The 19,921-nt window shown below is 34.9% G+C and overlaps 1 protein-coding gene across 2 annotated transcripts in view; it reads left to right on the forward strand.

The window, feature by feature from the left end:
* MICU1 (mitochondrial calcium uptake 1) overlaps window positions 1-19,921 on the forward strand; it is a 238,307-nt gene that overhangs the window by 58,411 nt on the left and 159,975 nt on the right. For both annotated transcript variants that reach the window (XM_045569191.1, XM_045569192.1), the window contains exons 3-4: window positions 5,337-5,505; window positions 15,851-16,013. In XM_045569191.1, the coding sequence (XP_045425147.1) occupies window positions 5,337-5,505; window positions 15,851-16,013 (332 nt within the window). The remainder of the gene's footprint in view (window positions 1-5,336; window positions 5,506-15,850; window positions 16,014-19,921) is intronic.

The following is a 19,921-nucleotide window of genomic DNA, read 5'->3' on the forward strand; positions in this document are numbered from 1 at the left end:
TGTTCTTTGTGCTATTATTGTGCATTTTATATCTACATATGCTGTAAACCTGTGGTCCCCAACCCCACCACCACATGCTATTAGGGACCAGCCTGCAGAGCTCTGTTGCTTCCCCCCTCCCCCCTATCCTTGGTAAAATTGTCTTCCATGAAATTTAGGGGGTGGGGGTGGGGTGGGGGCCACACAGCAGGAGGTGAGCAGCAGGCCAGCGGTTGTATTTACAGCCGCTCCCCATGCTTACGTCACCACCTGAGCTCCACGCCCCAACCCTCCCCACCCCAGTGTCTGTGGAAAAATCGTCTTCCATGAAACCTGTCTGTGGTGCTAAAAAGGTTGGGGACCACTGCTAAACTTCATAATATGTTATTATTCTTGCTACTTTTGTTTAAACAGTCGGTTATATTTTAAAGAAATTCTAAAAAGAGAAAAAAGGCCGGGCGCAGTGGCTCATGCCTGTAATCCTAGCACTCTGGGAGGCCAAGGCGGGAGGATCGCTCAAGGTCAGGAGTTCGAGACCAGCCTGAGCAAGAACAAGACCCCCCCTGTCTCTGCTAAAAATAGAAAGAAATTAGATGGACAACTAAAAATATATATAGAAAAAATTAGCTGGGCATGGTGGCACTTGCCTGTAGTCCCAGCTACTCGGGAGGCTGAGGCAGGAGGATCGCTTAAACCCAGGAGTTCAAGGTTGCTGTGAGCTAGGCTGATGTCACGGCACTCTAGCCCGGGCAACACAGCAAGACTCTGTCTCAAAAAAAAAAAAAGAAAAAAAATTGTTACGTTTACCCACATGTTTACCATTTCTGGTACTCTTTATTCCTTTGTATTGGTCCAAGTTTCTATCTAGTATCTTTCTTCTTTAGCCAGAAGTACTTCCTTTAATATGTCTAGGAGTGTTTATATGCTGGTGATGGATTCTGTTAGCTTTTGTCTGAAAATATCTTTATTTTGCCATCACTTTTGAAGGATATTTCACTGGATATAGAATTCTAGGTTGAATTTTTTTTTTTAATTTTTTTTTTTTAGTACTTTAAGAACACCATTCAATTGTCTTCAGCTTTTTTTTTTTCTTTCAGTGTGGTACCCTCCTTATATTCAAGTATTCTTTTAAAAATTGTGTTAAAATATATATAACATAAACTTAGCATTTTAATCGTGTTTAAGTTCAGTGGCATTATACGTTTGGTACAACCATCAGCATCATCCGTCTCCAGAACTTTTTCATCATTTCAAACTTAAACTCTGTAACTGTTAAACAATAACTCCCCTCTCCCTCCATCTCCTGGTATTCTGCTTTCTATTTCTATGAATTTAACTATGCTAGGCACCTATATAAATGGAATTATACAGAATTTGTCTAGGTTATTTAACTTAGTGTAATATTTTTAAGATTCATCCATGTTATAGTATGTATCAGAATTTCATTCATTTTTAAGGCTGAATCATTCCATTGTATGCTTATGCCACATTTTGTTTATCCATTCATCTGTTGACAAACAGTTGGGTTGTGTCCACCTTTTGGCAATTGTTAATAACACTGCTATGAATATTGATGCATAAATAACTCTGTGAGTCCCTGCTCTCATTTTTGGGGGGGTATATAACCAGAAGTGGAATTGCTGGATCATACCATCAGCTTTCTTATGAGAAGTCTATGGTAATTCTTATCTTTGTTTTTCTATATGAACTAAAATTTGGCTTTTATGGCTTTTCTTTATCACTGGTTTTCAACAATTTGATTATGATGTATTTTGGTACAGTTTACTTTGTGTTTACACTGTTTGGTGTTTATTGATTTTCTTAGAGCTGTTACCGTTTTCATGAAATTTGAACAATTTTTGCCCATTATTTCTTCATTAAAATTTTCTGTCCTTTATTCCTCCCATACATCCTTGAATTTATTCCCTCATGTGCTAGATCATCTGATATTATTCCACATGTCACCAAGGTTCTGCTTATGTTTTGTTCAGCCTTTTTCTCCCTGTGTTCAGTTTTGGTAGTTTTTATAGCTGTGTTTTCAAGGCCACTCATCTTTTTTTCTGCAGTATCTTATCTGCTAAGCCTATCCAGTGACACCTCCCACCTACCCCCTCCCCCGAGAAGTCCCTAGTTGGGGTGTTCTCCCTTAGTGCTGAACTGTGCCCTTTTGGAGGGGGTGATAATGTGGCTAAAGTGAAATTGCTTTTCTTACTCTTTTCAATATGGCAGTTCTCAGCTATGTGCTTGCTTGGAGTACTGCAACTTCTTAACTGGATTGTGGACGTCTTATAAAGGTGTTTTGGTCCTTGCTCTGTTAAATCTGTTGTTTCTGTGGGGAAACAAGGGCTAGAATCAACTTGCTGATGTCTAATAATTTTTATATTGGACTTTTAAAATTATGAATGTTGTGTTGTTGAGTGTTTGGATTTTGTCATTTTTCTTTACAAATGTTGATTTTTCTTTTGGCAGGCAGTTAATTTACTGGAGTACCTGCTTAATCTTCTAAAGCTTGTTTAAAAGATTTTTATTTATTTATTTATTTATTTATTTTTATTTTTTTAAGCATAGTCTAGAGAAACCTTTGCTCTGAGGCCAATTTAGCCCCAGTAATATAGCATGACCCTTCTGGGGTGTTACTAAATGCTGTGGGTGTTCAGTGAGATTGCTCTACTCTGGCTTGTCACAACTTGAACATTTCCTGCTTGTGACCTCTGGAAATTACTTGGCCTGCAGCTCCTTGGTAATTGTCTTGAATAGTTTCATCTTGAGAATGCACTGCTTAGTGTTAACTCAGTACTCAAGGGCACTCCATGTAGATTCTTGGAGCTCTTTCTCTTTGTGACTTCTTCCTCTTGAGCCGTCTGTCTCACCAATTCCAGATACCTCCGCTTCTCCAAACTTAGATCTCTGTCATCTCAATTTAGCAAAACCACTGTGTTTTGCTTGGAATCCTGTTCATGGTCTGGAATATGTCTCTAGACAGAAATTCTAGGCGATTATAGGCTACACTTTTCTTAGAGAGTTGCTTTCTATTGTGCAGTGTTTGAAAATGATTGTTTGATATACTGTGTTCAATTTTTTATATTTTTTCCCCTGTGGGAAATCAAATACAGTACAGTTACACGGTTGTGGCTGGAAGCAAAAGTCTGCCTTTTTTTTTTATGTCATTGTATTTCATCAGTGCTGTAATATTTAATTATTTTATTAATTACAATGATGGCTTCAACTATCAGGAATAATTTTGGGAAAAAGCAGATTGACTCTTGTAAACATGCATCTTCTAAGGTGGGAAGAGTTGCATGGATGTAATAGAGTGCAACTAGTTAGCCTGCAAGTGTTTGAGAAGAGATTATGAATGCTGGTTAACTAATTGAACTGATTAAAGGCAATGTGCTTAGGAGTTTCTTTTATACCAGATGGTTTTGAATAGATAAACCTTTTCCTTTAATAACACTTTAGGTTTTTTAGAAGGCAACTCATGAATCACCCTTTCCAGCAAGTTTTTTCTTACCTATTCCTTTATTGGTTTACTTGTCTGTTTTTCCTACTAATTGTGAACTTCTTAAGGACAGGGACCATCTTCATATTTAAACTTTAGCAACTAGTGTAGCTGTTATAGCACTTGAAGGATGGATTGAACAAATGCTGTCTCTGTGTCTCTGTGGATAAATAGCTTGGGTCTCTGCTTTAGCAGCCCATCATCTTTTAGTTACAGGAGGCTCTTCAGAGGGAAATAAAGCAGTGTGATGTGATCTAGCACATCATTTGGTCAAAGTTGAAAAGAAATTTGAACTAAGGTCAACAGGTTGCTTTTGAATCATGTTTGAAAGAAGCTTAAGTCAATGTGGTAGTTTCTTGTTGCTTCTTAAAAAATTGTTTCTTTTTAGACTTTAGTATTTTAAAAAATCAATGATTGTTTTTGCTTACAAATTCAAATAATTTTTTGTCATTGTTAGTGTTTAGAAAATATTTGCAAGTAAATAAAATAACTTGATTTAAATCTTCTCCAAATAGCCATGTAAAATGAATACAGTAAGAATTTTCTCATATTGCAGTACCTTAATCCCAGTATAATTTTTTCTAACTCCCTTTCTTGTTTCCTGAGCTGAGGACTTCTATTGGTGTTCCTTAATCAGTCACAAATACAGCGTATACTATCTTTGTGTAAAGCACTGCGTTAGGCACTTGGAGACTTAAAAGAAAAACAATACAGTGTCTAGTTTCTTGTTAATGACCTTATGTGTTAGATTGAACCATATTATTGCTAATATTTGACAGTTTTTGATTTATAAAAACAACATCATTTGATTCCACCTAGTAGTTGAAGAGCAAGTAGATTGTAAGAAAACACACTTAACCATACAGAACACTAAATTATATGTTGTAGTTCAAACACTAAATGGTGTAGGAATTTGAAGGAATAGAGACATTACCTTGGCTAAGGATGTTGTGAAAATCTTCATAGAATAGACTGGCAGTTTTAATCTCTAGTCAGCAAGAGGGGCTTCCGTGGAACATTTGATTTTTGCTTGCTGTTGATAATTGAATGAACCTGGAAAGCCTAACAGAACTGTCTTTGTGTAGAATTTTTTTTTACATGTATAAGTTTTTATTTTAATACTTGTTTTTTATTGTTTTGGACCCCTATTTCTTCTTTATGTACTTTTTTATTGTGGTAAAAGACACATAACATAAAATTTACCATCTTAATCATTTTTAAGTATACAGTTCAGTAGTGTTAAGTATATTCACTTCATTGTGAAACAGATCTCCAGAACTTTTTCATCTTGCAAAACTGAAACTCTGTACCCATTCAAAAGCAACTTCTTTGTTTCCCCTTTCTTCTACCCCTGGTAGCCACCATTCTACCTTCAGTTTCTATGAATTTAACTACTCTAGGTAACTCATGTAAGTGGAATCATACAATATTTGTGTTTTTGTGACTGGCTTAATGTCCTCAAGTTTCAACCATGTATCATGTGACAGGATTTCCTTCCTTTTAAAGGCTGAATAATATTCCATTATATTGCATACACTACATTTTGTTTATCCATTCATCTGCCAGTGGACACTGGGGTTGCTTCCATGTTTTAGCTATCGTGACCGATGCTGCCATGAACATGGCTGTGCAAATATCTCTTTGAGACCCTGCTTTCTGTCCTTTGCATATGTACCCCTAGATGGGGTTGCTAGATCATATAGTAGTTCTTTTTTTAATTTTTTGAGGAACTTCTTCATGTACAATTTTTGACAAATTTCATTGCTGTTGCTCCTGCTAAGCTGTATCTGTTTGCTTATTTGGTTAATATAAGATGAACCTTCATGATTAATCCAGATTTCTTTTTTTACATATCTAGGGCCCATGCAGAATCTCCACCATGTGTAAACAATCTAAAGACTGAAATTGGTGATAAAGGGAAGAATAAAGATGAAGGGGAAGATTTTAACCATGAAAAAAAGGCTGCAGATCTTGAGCCTCCTCCAGAAGAGAAAAAGAAGAAACGTTCTGGATTCAGAGACAGAAAAGTATGGAATACAATCTTATAAGTAAATCAGAACTATACCCCAAAGTAGAATAATGAAGTTCAATCTTTTTTTCACATATTTCAGATGGTTCATATTCACTTCCAAGTTATTCACCTCTTTGTTATTTTCCATCATGGTCTAAGCCAAAAGTACTCTTGCAATGTGAAGTTAAATGGAGTAGGTAAAAGGGTCTAGAATCATAACCAAGATTAGCATATTCTTTCTTCTTTCAATTCAACTGCCTAAGGTGATTTTGTCTTTTGGATCTTCTTTATACATTATCATATAAGTTGAGTCTTTTTGGTATTTCTGATTTATGGTGTCAGGTTGTAAAGGGAGAATAAAATCTCTTTGGAAACATATGATCAAGTAACTTTGAGGAGGACGACACAAACTTCAAATGACTGTTAAGAGTTTACATAATTAACACAACCTGCTATTATGTTGTTTTTCCTAAGAAAAGTTTTAATTCTACTTTAATAATACTATGATATTAGACATTTGAGTTCAGCAGACATGAGTGATGAACAATCCAAAGGATGAATTTCTTAGACATTTTGCATGTTAAGGTTAAAATTCAGAAAGTTGCTTTAAATTCCTAAAGTATAGCTAATAATGCAACAAGATAATTTATTTTTATGTTTGTGTTTTGTGTGTGTTGCAGGAAGAGTTCCTTTGGGAAATTTGGATCTTCATTCTGGTTTCATCTGTTTAGATGAAGTTATTAAATATGTTTCCTTACTCCCCAAATCCTTTTCTTATCACGATGAATTTGAACAAAAGTTATGTATCATAAGTTCATCGTCAAATGTCCTAGCTTTTCTATAAGGATACATTTATTTATTCTTTTGCCCTGAGTGAATTCAAAGGAGACTTAACTTTATCTTGTGCTAGCAGTTTCATTTACAAGTCATACTTTCCATTTTACAAAGTAGAGCTAAAAATGAGCCAAATCAACATTTATTTTTGAACCTACTTCCATTTTCTACTCCTGCCTTCTGCTTAGCAGATGACCATGTCTCATACTTTACAGAAAAAATTAAAACTATCAGTGTGATTTACTTAATTTCTAACCCCTAGCTATAAAACCTATCTAATCTATGTCTGAAATAATTCTTATTTCTTTCACTGAGGTCTCAGAGCTGTTGTTTCCTTGTTCAAGGATAGTCATTGTACATGTCTCCCCAAGAATCTATTTCATCGCTTATTTTGTCTCCTGTTTTTCAGTCATTCTTTGGCTATTCCTTCTTTCACATAGTCTATATGGACATATTAAGGATTCTTCTATCTATAATTTAAAAAATAATAAGCCACAGTTTTTATGTCATACGTTTATTAAAGACATATCTAGTATCCTATATGAGTTCAAGAGTTTGATCCATTTTCCAAAGAGTCTGCACCCCTTAAAACACTCTTCATATCTATTTCATGGATAAATTAAAACATTCTTATTTCTTAAGCATTTGATGTCATACTATAAAGAAATGTGCAGCAAATCCAGATCCGAAGTACAAAATTCATAATTAGTAACCACCACTTGTTTTCTACTGAAAATGGCACATTCTTCCTTGGGCCCTCCTTTTAGTGGCTCCTACAGACCCCCAGAGGTTGTGAACCTCTGGATGCTGTCCCAACATGGCACTGTTGGAAGCTCGGCAAGACGTGCAGAGACCGAAGGCAGAAAAAATAGTGGCACCACGCTAAGTCCTCCTTAAACTGCATTTTTGATCATGTATTTTTCTCTTGCTACTTTCCTGTTCATTTTCTTTCATTTCTGGTAGGGTCCTGTGGTCTTTCTGGTAGCGTCATGCTATCCTCCACATCTTCACTTTTCCTTTAAACATTTTGCTTTTGTTCTTTTAGGTACACTTGATTTTTATATAATATTTCAAATATTCAGAGAAAAAATAAGGAAAAACATAATGAACATTCATGTATATACCACTCAATTTTATCAAGTTTTAATATTTTGCTATATTCAGGTTTTTTTTAAAAAAGAAATGAATATAAAAATTACATTGATGGTATACTCCTCCTCAATCTCATTACTCTCCTATCCTCTTTAGAGGTAAACCAGTGACCTGAATTTGCAATTTTCATTCCTGTACATGACCTGGTTGTTTTGTGTGTTTATTTTAAATTAAAATTCTCAGGTGCAAAGAGTTGGGTCAATCATACGACTTAGTTCATGGCATACTATTATTGCTAGTCTATGCCTACTTTTCTCATTTATTTTGTTTTTCATTTGTTTTAATTCTTTTTAAATTTTTATTTTATTTTGTTTTATTATCCCTTCTGAAACTTCTTCATTTCTGCAGAATTCTCCCACATTGCTTCAATATTGCTTTACTTCCATTCTCTGTGGTTTTTTGTTTTGGAATTCCTGTTAAGTGTATACTGAATCCTTGCAACCTATCCTGTATGTATTTTAACTACTCTTTCAGATTTTTTTTCATCATTAGTTCTTCATGCTACATTAAGGATTAATTCTTCAATTATTATTTTCCAGTTCATTCATTCTCTCTCTTTTCATGTATTCTGGAATTTATACGATTTAAAAATTTTCTTAAATTTCAATGATAATATTTTAAATTTCCAGGATTTCTAAATTTTTTCTTTTCATTTTTTTTTTCTTGAGACAGAGCGTTGCTCTGTTGCTTGGGCTATAGTACAGTGGCATCATGATAGATCACTGTAATGTCAAACTCCTGGGCTCAAACGATCCTTCTGCCTCAGCTTCCTGAGTAGCTGGGATAACAGCCATGCACCGCCATGCACCACCACGCCCAGCTAATTTTTAAAAATTTTTTTATACAGACAAGGTCTCACTATGTTGTTTAGGCTGATCTGGAACTCCTGGCCTCAAGCAATCCTCCAGCCTCGACCTCCCACAGTGCTAGAATTACAGGCATGAGCCACCACGCCCAGCCTTGTGTTTTTATTTTATAGTTTCTTTGCATGCTGCTGTGTGTGTGTGCATGTGTGTGTGTGTGTGTGTGTGTGTGTGTGTGTGTGTGTGTGTGTGTTTTCCCTCCTTTGGGTCTTTCAGGATTCTAAACATATTTTTTAAAAGTCATTTTTTAATACTCTCCTTCCTCTTCAGATCGTATAAATCTTTCCCCTTAAAAGTAATTTTTAGGTTGCCTCATTATTTCCTTTTGTCAGATGTGAATCCATCTCCTACTTACTGATTTTGTACTTTCCTTGCCTTTTTTTCCTAAGTATTTTGGAATTTTGTTTTGTGCATTCCCATTTTGTATGGGAGCTTATTAGGCTTTTTGTTTTGTTTGTTTTACGCTTACTTTTTTTTCTATCTAGTGGTTCTGTGTCTGTTCTCTCTCACCTGCTAGGCATTTTTGGTCAGAACTAGACCTTATGTTTATAGCTCTGTGCTTCTCATTGTGTTGAAGATCCAGTCACTGAGTCCAACAGCAGTTTGGCAAAGATTAAGGGGCAAAGCTGTAGATGATTCTCCACTTGATGCCCTAGGTGTAGAGTTTTAAATGAACATTTTCTCTAGGTAGCAGCAGGCTAAAACTTCTTCACCCTCCTTTCATGTTCAAGAGATGCTGTGCCCTAGCTTCCGGTTTTAATCAATGAATCTGGCTCTGGCCCCTTATACTATGAACCTGTGATTTGTTTTGCCTGTTTTCAGACTGGAGCCCAGCAAGCCCACAACTTTATTTCTTTCTGCCGCATTATGTTTCCATGTAGTCTCTGATCCACAGAGATGAGTGTCTGGTTTTGAACTGGTTATGCCTTTTTAATTTTCCCATTTTATAATTTACCAATAATATCTATATTTTTAAAGCACAGAAACTCGAAACAAAAAATTCTAACTTAATTGGAAGTCTCACTGTCATTTCCGTACTTTTCAGATATAAAATTGCTCTTTGAATTGTGAGATCCATTTACAGAAAATGTTGCTGCTTCTTAGACTCTTGTCAGTAAATGTCTTCTGGTTTGCTATTTTTATATTTCTGGTAGCTTTGCCCACACTGTTGTTTCTGAGCTGTCAGTTGCTTGAGGATGTGTTTAGTGGCATCTTCATTTTAAAAAGCCAAATTAATTGGTTCTGTAAGTTGTAAATAATTTTAAATTGATTAATAGGAAAACATGAATTTTTTTTGTTTTGTTTTTTTGAGACAGAGTGTCACTCTATTGCCTGGGCTAGAGTGCCGTGGCATCAGCCTTGCTCACAGCAACCTCAGATTCCCGGGCTCAAGCAATCCTCCTGCCTCAGCCTCCCAAGTAGCTGGGACTACAGGCATGTGCCACCATACCCGGCTAATTTTTTCTATATATATTTTTAGTTGTCCATCTGATTTCTTTCTATTTTTTCAGTAGAAATGAGGTCTCTCTCTTGCTCAGGCTGGTCTCGAACTCCTGAGCTCAAACAATCCACCTGCCTTGGCCTCCCAGAGTGCTAGAATTACAGGTGTGAGCTACCACCTTGCCTGGCCAGAAAACATGAATATTAAAAGATATAAAATATGCTACATATGCCAAACAAAATACTAAGGAAAATAGTCAGGTGACTGGACACCCAACTCAGTTTACTTATTATACAGATGACAGAATGAATAGGAAAAGTGAAGGAAACAATTGAGCATTTTCTGTGTGCCAGGCATAGTATACTTATATGCATGCATATATATGTATGTATATATTTGTATGTGTATACACACTTATTTATAAGCAATTAAGTAGCTTGTCTACAATCATATAGCTGATTACTGATAGAGGCAGAAGTAAAATATGAATCTAACTCCAAAACACTTGATCCTTCTACTACATTCTTCTAACATAACGTCGTTTGGTTACAAGACTTTGCTCACAATGTACGGTAGGTCAATTAATGCCATGCCATTTCAGTGATCTTAGAATTTCTAAATGTGATCTTGAGACCTTATTGTTCCCTTTATCCATTGTAGTGGAGATTGCTGGTTGTCCACTGAATGGGAGTAATTTGAGCCACTTCTCGGCCTGGCTCATAAAGCTTCCCACAGGATTTTTAATGCCCTTTCTCCCTTTCCTGAGAAAGAATGGTGAAACTAGAACTTGGAAGCCACATGTTGGCTGCATTGAGTACCTGGAGGGATTTATGGCTTCCTGCCAACTGGGAACATGCAATGTAGATTGTATTTTAATGAGAAATACATTTTCATTTTATTTGAGCCATTATATTTTGATGTGTATATATATATATATATATATATATATATATAATGGCCTTTTGACCTACCCTAACTTGTATGTTTGTTTTAAAAGAAAGGCCAAGAATCAAAGCCACAGAGACTTTTCAACATGGGTAAAATATGTAGAAGAAATTTTCGTAGATATGCTTTTCTATCAATAAGACACTCTGAATGAAAAAATACACTCTTTAATAATGTTGGGACTTAATTTGAGTGAAATTTAGAATGCTAATATGGGAACTTTTGTTGATTATTATTTTTACTGGCAAAAATTAATTTACTTTTTACCCAATGAGATTAGTATCAGAGAACCTGGAATTGCATACAGCTTTAAGAGGCCATTCTATGACAGATGGTCATTATTATGGATGGTCAGAAATTGATTAGAGCAAAAAGAGAGGGAGTATTTTATGTGGAAGACAACCATTGAGGTACAGATTAGGGTGTAAGTTACCTCTTAGAGAAAATGTGCCAACCACATAACGTATTTACAAAACCTTTCTGCCTGCTGCCTTTTCCAGCTTTGGCCTCAGTCTGCTTTCCATGCCTATGCATTATTCCTGACATCAAAGCCCACAGGGATTCACTGTCTCTTGCATTCAGGTGGGCTCAAGACATTATATCCTTAATTCTCTTTGGGCATTATACTAATGTTAAGCCATAGAACTGGTATCAGGACCAAGATAAAATAGGTCCCTTTTAACAACAAAAAGAGTTTTTTCTTCCCCTATCCTCCCCACTCATCTAAACCAACTGAATCAAACTATTAAAACATATAGGCTTTTGAATCAGAGGCCTGTGGTGGTGATATGGACTAAAAGGCAAGTAGAGGCACAAGTTGCTCATCTCATCTGATCTTTTACCCATGGTCAAAAGATAGATAGATACTCCTGGCTGGGCATGGTGGCTCATGCCTGTAATCCCAGCACTTTGGGAGGTAGAGACAAGAGGATTACTTGAGGCCAGAAGTTTGAGACCTGGGCAACATAGTGAGACCTCGCCTATACAAAAAAAATTTTTTTAATTAGCTGGGCATTGTGGTATGTGCCTGTAGTTCCATGTGGTCCCATGTACTTGGGAGGCTGAGGCAGGAGGATTGCTTGAGTCCCGGAGTTCGAGGCTACAGTGAGCTATGATTGCACCACTGCACTCCACCTTAGGCGACAGAGTGAGACCCTGTCTCTAAAGAAAAAACCATGTAAATGAAGATAGATACTCCTATGGGGGGATGTGGTTGTTGATGGGAGCCGTGTTGGTAATCCTCTTGGACCATTTGTTAACTGCACCTGAACCCACAAATCAGTAGCTTATTCAAGGGAGAAGCCCAAGGAGTAGAGTTTCAAAGCACTATCTGAGTTAAACAAGGTGCTCATCACAGTCAATAGTACCAACCTGGGTAGACTCATCATTTTTTATATTCTTTCCTCCTTGCTTCTGCCATTAAAAATGGAGAAGGGATGTCATTCATCACTGGTCCATACCACTTAAAGTTGTCAAATCACAGTCAGGAAAAATTGACTTTTTTCTTCCTAAAAATTTTTTATATAGTTACAAAAATGTACTTTTTGGCCAGGCATGGTGGTTCACATCTGTAATCCCAGCACTTTGGGAGGCCGAGGTGGGAGGATTGCTTGAGGCCAGCAGTTTGAGACCAACAGTGAGATCCTATCTATATGAAAAATATTTTCAAATTAACTAGGTGTGGTGGTGCGTGCCTGTAGTCCTACTTACTGGGAAGGCTGAGGAAGGAGGATCGCCTAAGCCTAGGAATCTGAGGATGCTGTGTGCTATGATTGCAGCACTCCAGCCTGGGTGACAGAGTAAGACCCTGTTTCAAAAAAAAAAAGTACTTTTCATTCCTAAAACCCATCTCCAGAGCAGGGACTTACTTTTTATTGGTTCATCTGCTTTTTTGCTTTGTTTTGTGATGTAAAGGTAAATAATGATAAACTAAAAGTTGACAGCATTTGTAAAATACGAGGTTTTTTTTTTAAGGTTTTTATTATGGAAATTTTCATACATATACAATGATAGAACAGTATAATAAAGTTCATATACCCATCACCCAGCTTCAGCAATTACCAATTGACTAATTTTGTTTTCTCTGCATCACAGATTACTTGAAGTCCTAAGTATCATAATTTATCTGTAAATATTTAGTAAATTTATTTTGTAAAGTTTATTTCCTCAGAAAATACAAGGTTTTTAAATGATCCTCATGCTCCTATTTCTTAGGTGAGATAATCATAGCAAAGAACTTCATGTGCTTATTTATCTTCCATTTGCAAATGGAAGCATCCCTTCTATGCTCAGGAACTCTCTTCTTCGTTTTGTAATACTCTTACTATTAGAAGTTCTTCCTTATTAGGCCAGGATCTCATCTGTAACATTTATCCATGAATCTAGTTCTGCTGTTTAGCATCACGTAGAATGTCTGAATTTTTAAAAAATAATTGTTTCACTATAAAATAAAACATAGATATAGGAAACCACTAATTTTTGTAATAATAATTTCTTTTTGTTCTTCATACTAAGTTTTATCATTCAAATGTTCATTCCTGTACATAGTTTAATCTTGCCTATTTTGTTTTGATGATATGTCTTTTAAGTCTCTTTATCTGCAGATGACAGAACCCAGAATATTTAGCCTATAAAGTTTTCTATGGTCTGGACTTTCCTGATGCATATTCTCAGTGCAATTCAGGATATGTTCCTCTATTCTCTGTATCACCTGAAAGCTGGATTGTGAGGCTTGGACTCAGGTTTGATCCTTTGTGGCAAGATTAGTGGTGTTATTATGTTCTTTTGTCACGAGGCTCCTAATGTCTAGTTGCTTTTCTTGTGATATTAGCAGCTATTAACTTTCCTTACCTTGATCTGTTAATCCATTGGGGTTACAAAGGGGTGGTATTCTAATTTTATCAAATCTCTTAAATTTATTCATCAGAATATTTTTATACAGAGACACTATCTCTCATCTATTTGGTTACAAGTACTATTTGACTGTTCTTTGGTGCGGTTCATATAGGAAAAATAATGCCTGAATTTTGATCCAGTGAAGTCTGGCAGTTTTATTGAAGATAAGTGTCTTAATATAATGATGCTCAAGAAAATTTTGTAAATGATTGCATAAACTATCATACTTCCCTTAGTAAATCTTTTCTCTAGGCTAGACATCCCAAAATCCTTCAACGGTTTTCTATATATCTGTGCTTCCAAGCCTTTGTTATCTTGGATCCTATATTCTGAATCTTTATATAATAGTTTGTTAGTGTTGCTTTTAACATAACCAATTAAAAGGAGGCAGCTCCATATTAGTTGATATGGAATGATCTTCAAGGTACAATGCTAAGTGAAAAAAAGCAAAATACATACTATGCAATATGTCTATACTTAATTCTACCAATGTAGTAGTACATTAAGTCCATCACTTTCCTTGACCTATTTATTTCAAAATAAAACTTTGTAGCTATATATTAATAAACCATTGATTTATATTAATAATAAAGCAAAATGTACATAATACAGTGGCCCAAATTGTGATTAATTTTATACTATTCAGCATATAATTTAGTGACTCTTGTGATAATCAAAGAATCTGAGTTTCACTCTTAAAAATTTTTGACTTTTAAGTTCTTATCTTTCTACCTTTACCTTGTATATGATTGTCTTAACTTTTTAGTTCACTAAGTCTTCTTTGGTAGTAATTACAGCTTTATTCCAAAATTTTTTTTCTTTCTTTTTTGTTGTTGTTCAGAGGAAGAACAAGAATACAGATGGCCTAAAGAAGGGTATTTTTTCTGTAGCCATTATTTCCCAGCAGACCGTTAGTTGTAGTGTAATAAAAATGCCTTTGATTTAAAACTTGTAGCTAGGTTGGAAGCTGAAAGGGGTTGAAAAGCTCCTTCGTGTGTTTGCCACATGCTCAATCTTTTGATAAAGTCTCCTCTGAAATCTACTTAGATTTTAATGCAAGTTAGCATTGAAAAGATTCCTGTCATGTGCAGTTAGAAATTAGCAGTCTTTTCTCAGTTGCTAAAAGCACATGTGGTCGTAGAATTAAGACAAATGTTAAACAGCTGTTGCCAGTGACCTCGAAGTAACATCTAGCCAGGACTGACAGTTACAATAATTGCTGTGTTAATGCTTCAAATTTAAAACATTAATGTCTTTCTTAATATTAGTGAATTGCTTTATAGACATTGAACTGATTGGTTTTTAGGTTTGATTGCCTTGACACATTTTCTATCCAGTTATTTGTAAGATACTATTTATTGTTGGCTAACTCAACATACAAAATTCAGGTATGAGAGAAATTTTTCACCAAAATATTATGTGATTGGTATAGTATTTTGTATGTTTCTTGTATGGAATGAGGGCTTGTATGCCAGATGAGGGAATGAGCTTTCATGTTAACATGACAAACTTTTAGTTAAACGTGTGCCATACTTAATTTTGTTGCTATTCAAACATTTGCTTGTGTGCCTTCCAGCTCTTCTCCCTTAATTTGCCATGTGTAAAGGATCTCTGGCAGTTTGCTCAATTTTATAGTCAAAAGTAAAAGGCTATTGCTTCAGACCTGTTAATAATTGAGTTTCCATGATATGTAATTTTATTTTTCTATGCTGTTATTTAGTGTACTCTGTCTTTGAAGGCCTGCTAGCTTTTCAAACCTATTAAGTCTCAAGTTTGTTTTGTTTAGGAATCAGGAAATTACATAGAAGTAAGAGCTATAAGATCATTCTTTTTAAAAAAGTTGGTATTTAAGAACCTATAGAGTACTGTATATGTGGCATTGTACTCTGTTATTGAGATCTTTTGAAATCTCTTATGCCATTTTTCAATTTTGCTAGCCTTCAATGATTTAAGAAATTAGAAAAATCTTCCAAAAAGTTCTAAAAAGAATTATATAAACATTGCCTCAACTGGAGTATGAATGGTATTTTGCAAGAAAGAGATTTAAAAATTTTTGCAATTCAAGTTTATTTGTAATATTTAAAAATAAAATTATAGAAAAAAGATAAAGTAAAATTTCCCTACAAATAACATGAGAAATATATGGGAATTGATGAGCATTGATGATGGGACTATATTAGCATAGGAGCATTGCTTAATATAGTAACACTTTTTAAATTTCAAACTTTTAGGTGATGGAATATGAGAATAGGATTCGAGCCTACTCCACACCAGACAAAATCTTCCGATATTTTGCCACCTTGAAAATAATCAATGAGCCTGGTGAAGCAGAAGTGTTTATGACTCCACAAGATTTTGTGCGATCCATAACACCCAATGAAAAACAACCAGAACGTAAGTTGCTAAAGTGAAAAATAAGATTGTGGTATTTATTTTGTTATTTACTACTTTGTTTCTTTCTGTGTATTACCTAATCTTACAGGTCCATGTCATAATTATATTCACTGAACTACTGAATGTCAGGCATTGTGCAAGGCTTTAGGAATACAGTAGAGCAGCCTACAGTTTAATGTGGTGATCCTCAACCAGGGTAGGGGGCTGAGGAGACTGTGTCCTTCTGGCTGAGATTCATTGCCTGTGATGAAAATGTTCCTGAAGGCAATGCATTATACATGCAATTTACTGAGGGAGATAAGGACAGTAACAGGTAATTTCAGGAATGTGGTGATTTGTAAAAGAATATTATGTAGAAGTCCTTTGGTAATATAAAGAAGAGGCACTTAGCTCAATGTGGAAGTTTAAGGAATGCTTTCTAGAGACTATGTATGAGTTTGAATAAAAGTTAGACAAGCAAAAAATACTAGATGGTAACTCAAAGCCATACAAAGAAATAAAAAATATTAAACACCGGTAAAGGTAACTTCATAGGTAAATATAAAAGCCAGTATCATTTTACTTTTTGTTTGTAACTCTTTTTGTTTCCTAGATTAAAGACATTTATAAAACAATAATTATAAATTCATGGCAATGTGCACATAACATATAAAGATATAATATGTGAAATAACATAAAATGGGGAATGCAGAATAGAGTTGGATAAGAACATTTTCTGAGCAGCGAGTTTATAATGTTTTGCCCACATTAACATTCATACATCTCTAGGACAAATAAAAACTCTGGGTCAAAACATTACCCCCCAAAATGTATGAAATTTGCTGAATATTTAATTTTGGCCTTGGTATAGGCCAAATGCATTGAATTGGTATACAAAGGTCATGAAAATTATGATGGTTGATGAATCCAAGCCACAGTTGCTGTCAGATTTCTAAACCTAATGCTTTTCTCTAGATAAAACTATTATGGCTGGTCAATTATTTCTATAGCTGTAACAGACCTAAGAACTAATTTAGTTTGCTTTTCCTACTTCACTTCAATTTACATCTCCCCCATCTAAATTCTGTTCATCAAATGCATTGAAGTCATTGGTATCAGCAGTTTAATCCAAACATAACAATAACAACAACAATAATAGAAAGGAACTAACATTTGACTGAGTACTTGCTATGTATTAGATATGGTGCTTAACACATTATTATCTCATTCAATTCTCCTAACAAGTAGATAGAGCAGGAGTTGGCAAACTACAGCCGTTGGGCCAAATGCAACCAACTGGTTGTTTAGCTCCCACACAATGCTCTACATGAGGGATCAGCAAATTTTTTCTATAAAAAGACAAATGGTAACTCTTTTAGGTGTTGTGGGCCATATATGGTCTCTGTGACACCTGTCGAAGTCTAGTATAATTCAGAAGCTGTCATACATAAATGAATGAACATGGCTCTGTCCATAAAACTATTTATGGACACTGAAATTTGAATTTCATATAATTTTTATGTGTCACAAAATATTTTCTTTGTGATTTTTTTTTCACTCCTTTAAAAGTGTACAAACTATTCTCTGCTCATGAGCTATTCAGAAACAGACAGCTGGTTGTAGATGGCCAGCCTCTGCTCTATACTGCGCAGCAGTGCAGGGGATTAAAAATAAAGGTAGAATACAAGGACCTTTTACTGAAAGAATTTACCTTGCTGGAGAGAAAACATTAATGGAAAATGTTTTTTAAATATATTCATTGTATACACTTAAGTATAAAATTATGTGTTTCAAACTAAAAGTGCTCTAGGTAAGATTATCAGTAAAGGCATGAAGTGTCATTGTAGAGAGAATATGGTGCCCAGGACAAGTAAATCACAATATGATCTGTGTTTCTCCATTTTATGCTTTTTGTCTCCTATGTAGATGAAATCACATCAAGGTGAATAGGGTCAGCCAGTTGGATATGGTGGAAAGCAAATAGGAATCCTTTTTGTAATGTGGTGTTCTTAGCTCTAACCAAAGCTCAAGTTTCTCTCCATGGAACTTTAAAAACATTCCCCATGCCACTGCTTCTACAAATCATTGACCAATTATGCAGAGCTGATTACTACAATAGCAAGAGCCACTCAAAGCCCAGAGCCTGAAGCAACTGTCTAATTCACAATACCCAGGCATGGCAATGACATTCAGACTTCACAGAAAGGAATAATACTCAAGTCACACAGAATATTTTTTCCCTTTTAATGTCCTTCCTACTTAACTATGATTACTCTAAATTTTCTTGTTATACAATACAGAATTATTCTTATTCATCATTACACTATGAAATTCATCAGCTCTCTACTCATTTTAAAACTGCTTAATTTTAGGGCATCATGTAGTCTGTGCTTTGTGATTATTTTTGAACTGTTCTAAAACTAAAACTTACCAATTTAGATCTGTTGGGTATCCTGGGATACAATATGTGTGAAAGACATGACAAAATAAAGTTGAAATATGAGCTACTGGCTAGAGTCCAGCCATCTGATGGTAGAAATTCAAATTATAAAAAATCTAAGCCTCACTTTTTTATTTCAACCCACATAGGAATAATATATATTTTATTTCTGCTGCATCAACACTTGTGGAAATTCCTGTTCATGAGCAAACAAAAATGAAGCCAAATTTCCCACTGAATCCCATATTAATATATCAGAATTTCTCCTTATGATTATCATTTTAGAAGAAAAGCAATTATTCATTATTCTGTATTTTTATGAAAACCAAGAATGTGCTTAGCATATTAGACATTTAGTAACTGTTCTGTTCGTGGAATTGGTCCTTCAATAATTATAAAAAGAATATTACAAAGTAAAATGCCAGAATCTGTGGAAGCAATTGGAATATATAATTATTTCCAAAGGGATAAAAATAATCTTCCTTATATAAAATCAAAATCATATCACATATCCTCTCAGACCACAGTGGAATAAAACTAAAAATCAATACCAAGAACAACTATACAAACAGATGGAAATTAAACAACACTCTCCTGAACAACCATTGGGTCAAGGAAGAAATTGAGATAGAAGTAAACCAAAAATTCTTGAAATAAATGAAAATGGAAACACAACATACCAAAACCTGTGGGATACAGAAAAAGCAGTGCTAGGATGGAAATTTATAGAAATAAACACCTACATCAAAAAAGTAGAAAAATTTCAAATAGACAATCCAAAGATGTACCTCAAGGACGTGGGAAAGCAAGAACAAACCAGACCTAAAATTAGCAAAAGGAAAGATATAATAAAGATCAGAACAGAACTAAACAGAGACTAAAAAAATTGATAAAAAGTCAGTGAAAAAAATGTTGGTTCTTCAAAGAGATAAACAAAATTGATAAACCACTAGCTAGACTAACCAAGAAAAGAAGACAGATGACTCAAATAAACAAAATCAGAATGAAAAGGGAGATATTACAACTGATAACACAGAAATGCAAAAGGTCATCATCAGACTATTATGAACAACTGTAGGCTCACAACCTAGAAAATCTATGTGAAATAGATAAATTCCTAGAAACATACAACCTCCCAATATTGAACCAGAAAGATATAGAAAATCTGAGCAGACAAATAACGAGTAGCAAGGTTGAATCAATAATAAAAGTTCCTCAACAAAGAAAAGCTCAGAACCAGATTGATTCATAGCCAGATGCTACCAAACATTCCTGTTGCTATTGATTTCTAGTTTTATTGCATTGTGGTCTGAGAAGATAGTTGATATGACTTTCATTTTAAAAAATTTGTTGAGACTTATTTTATGGCCTAATATACAGTCTATCCTAGAGAATGTTCCATATGCTGATAAAAAGAATGTATATTCTGCAGCTTTTGGGTGGAATGTTCTGCAAGTGTCTGTTAGGTCCATTTGGTCTAAAGTTCAAT

Source organism: Lemur catta, chromosome 14 (assembly GCF_020740605.2).
Source record: "Lemur catta isolate mLemCat1 chromosome 14, mLemCat1.pri, whole genome shotgun sequence".
Classification (NCBI taxonomy): Eukaryota; Metazoa; Chordata; class Mammalia; order Primates; family Lemuridae; genus Lemur; species Lemur catta.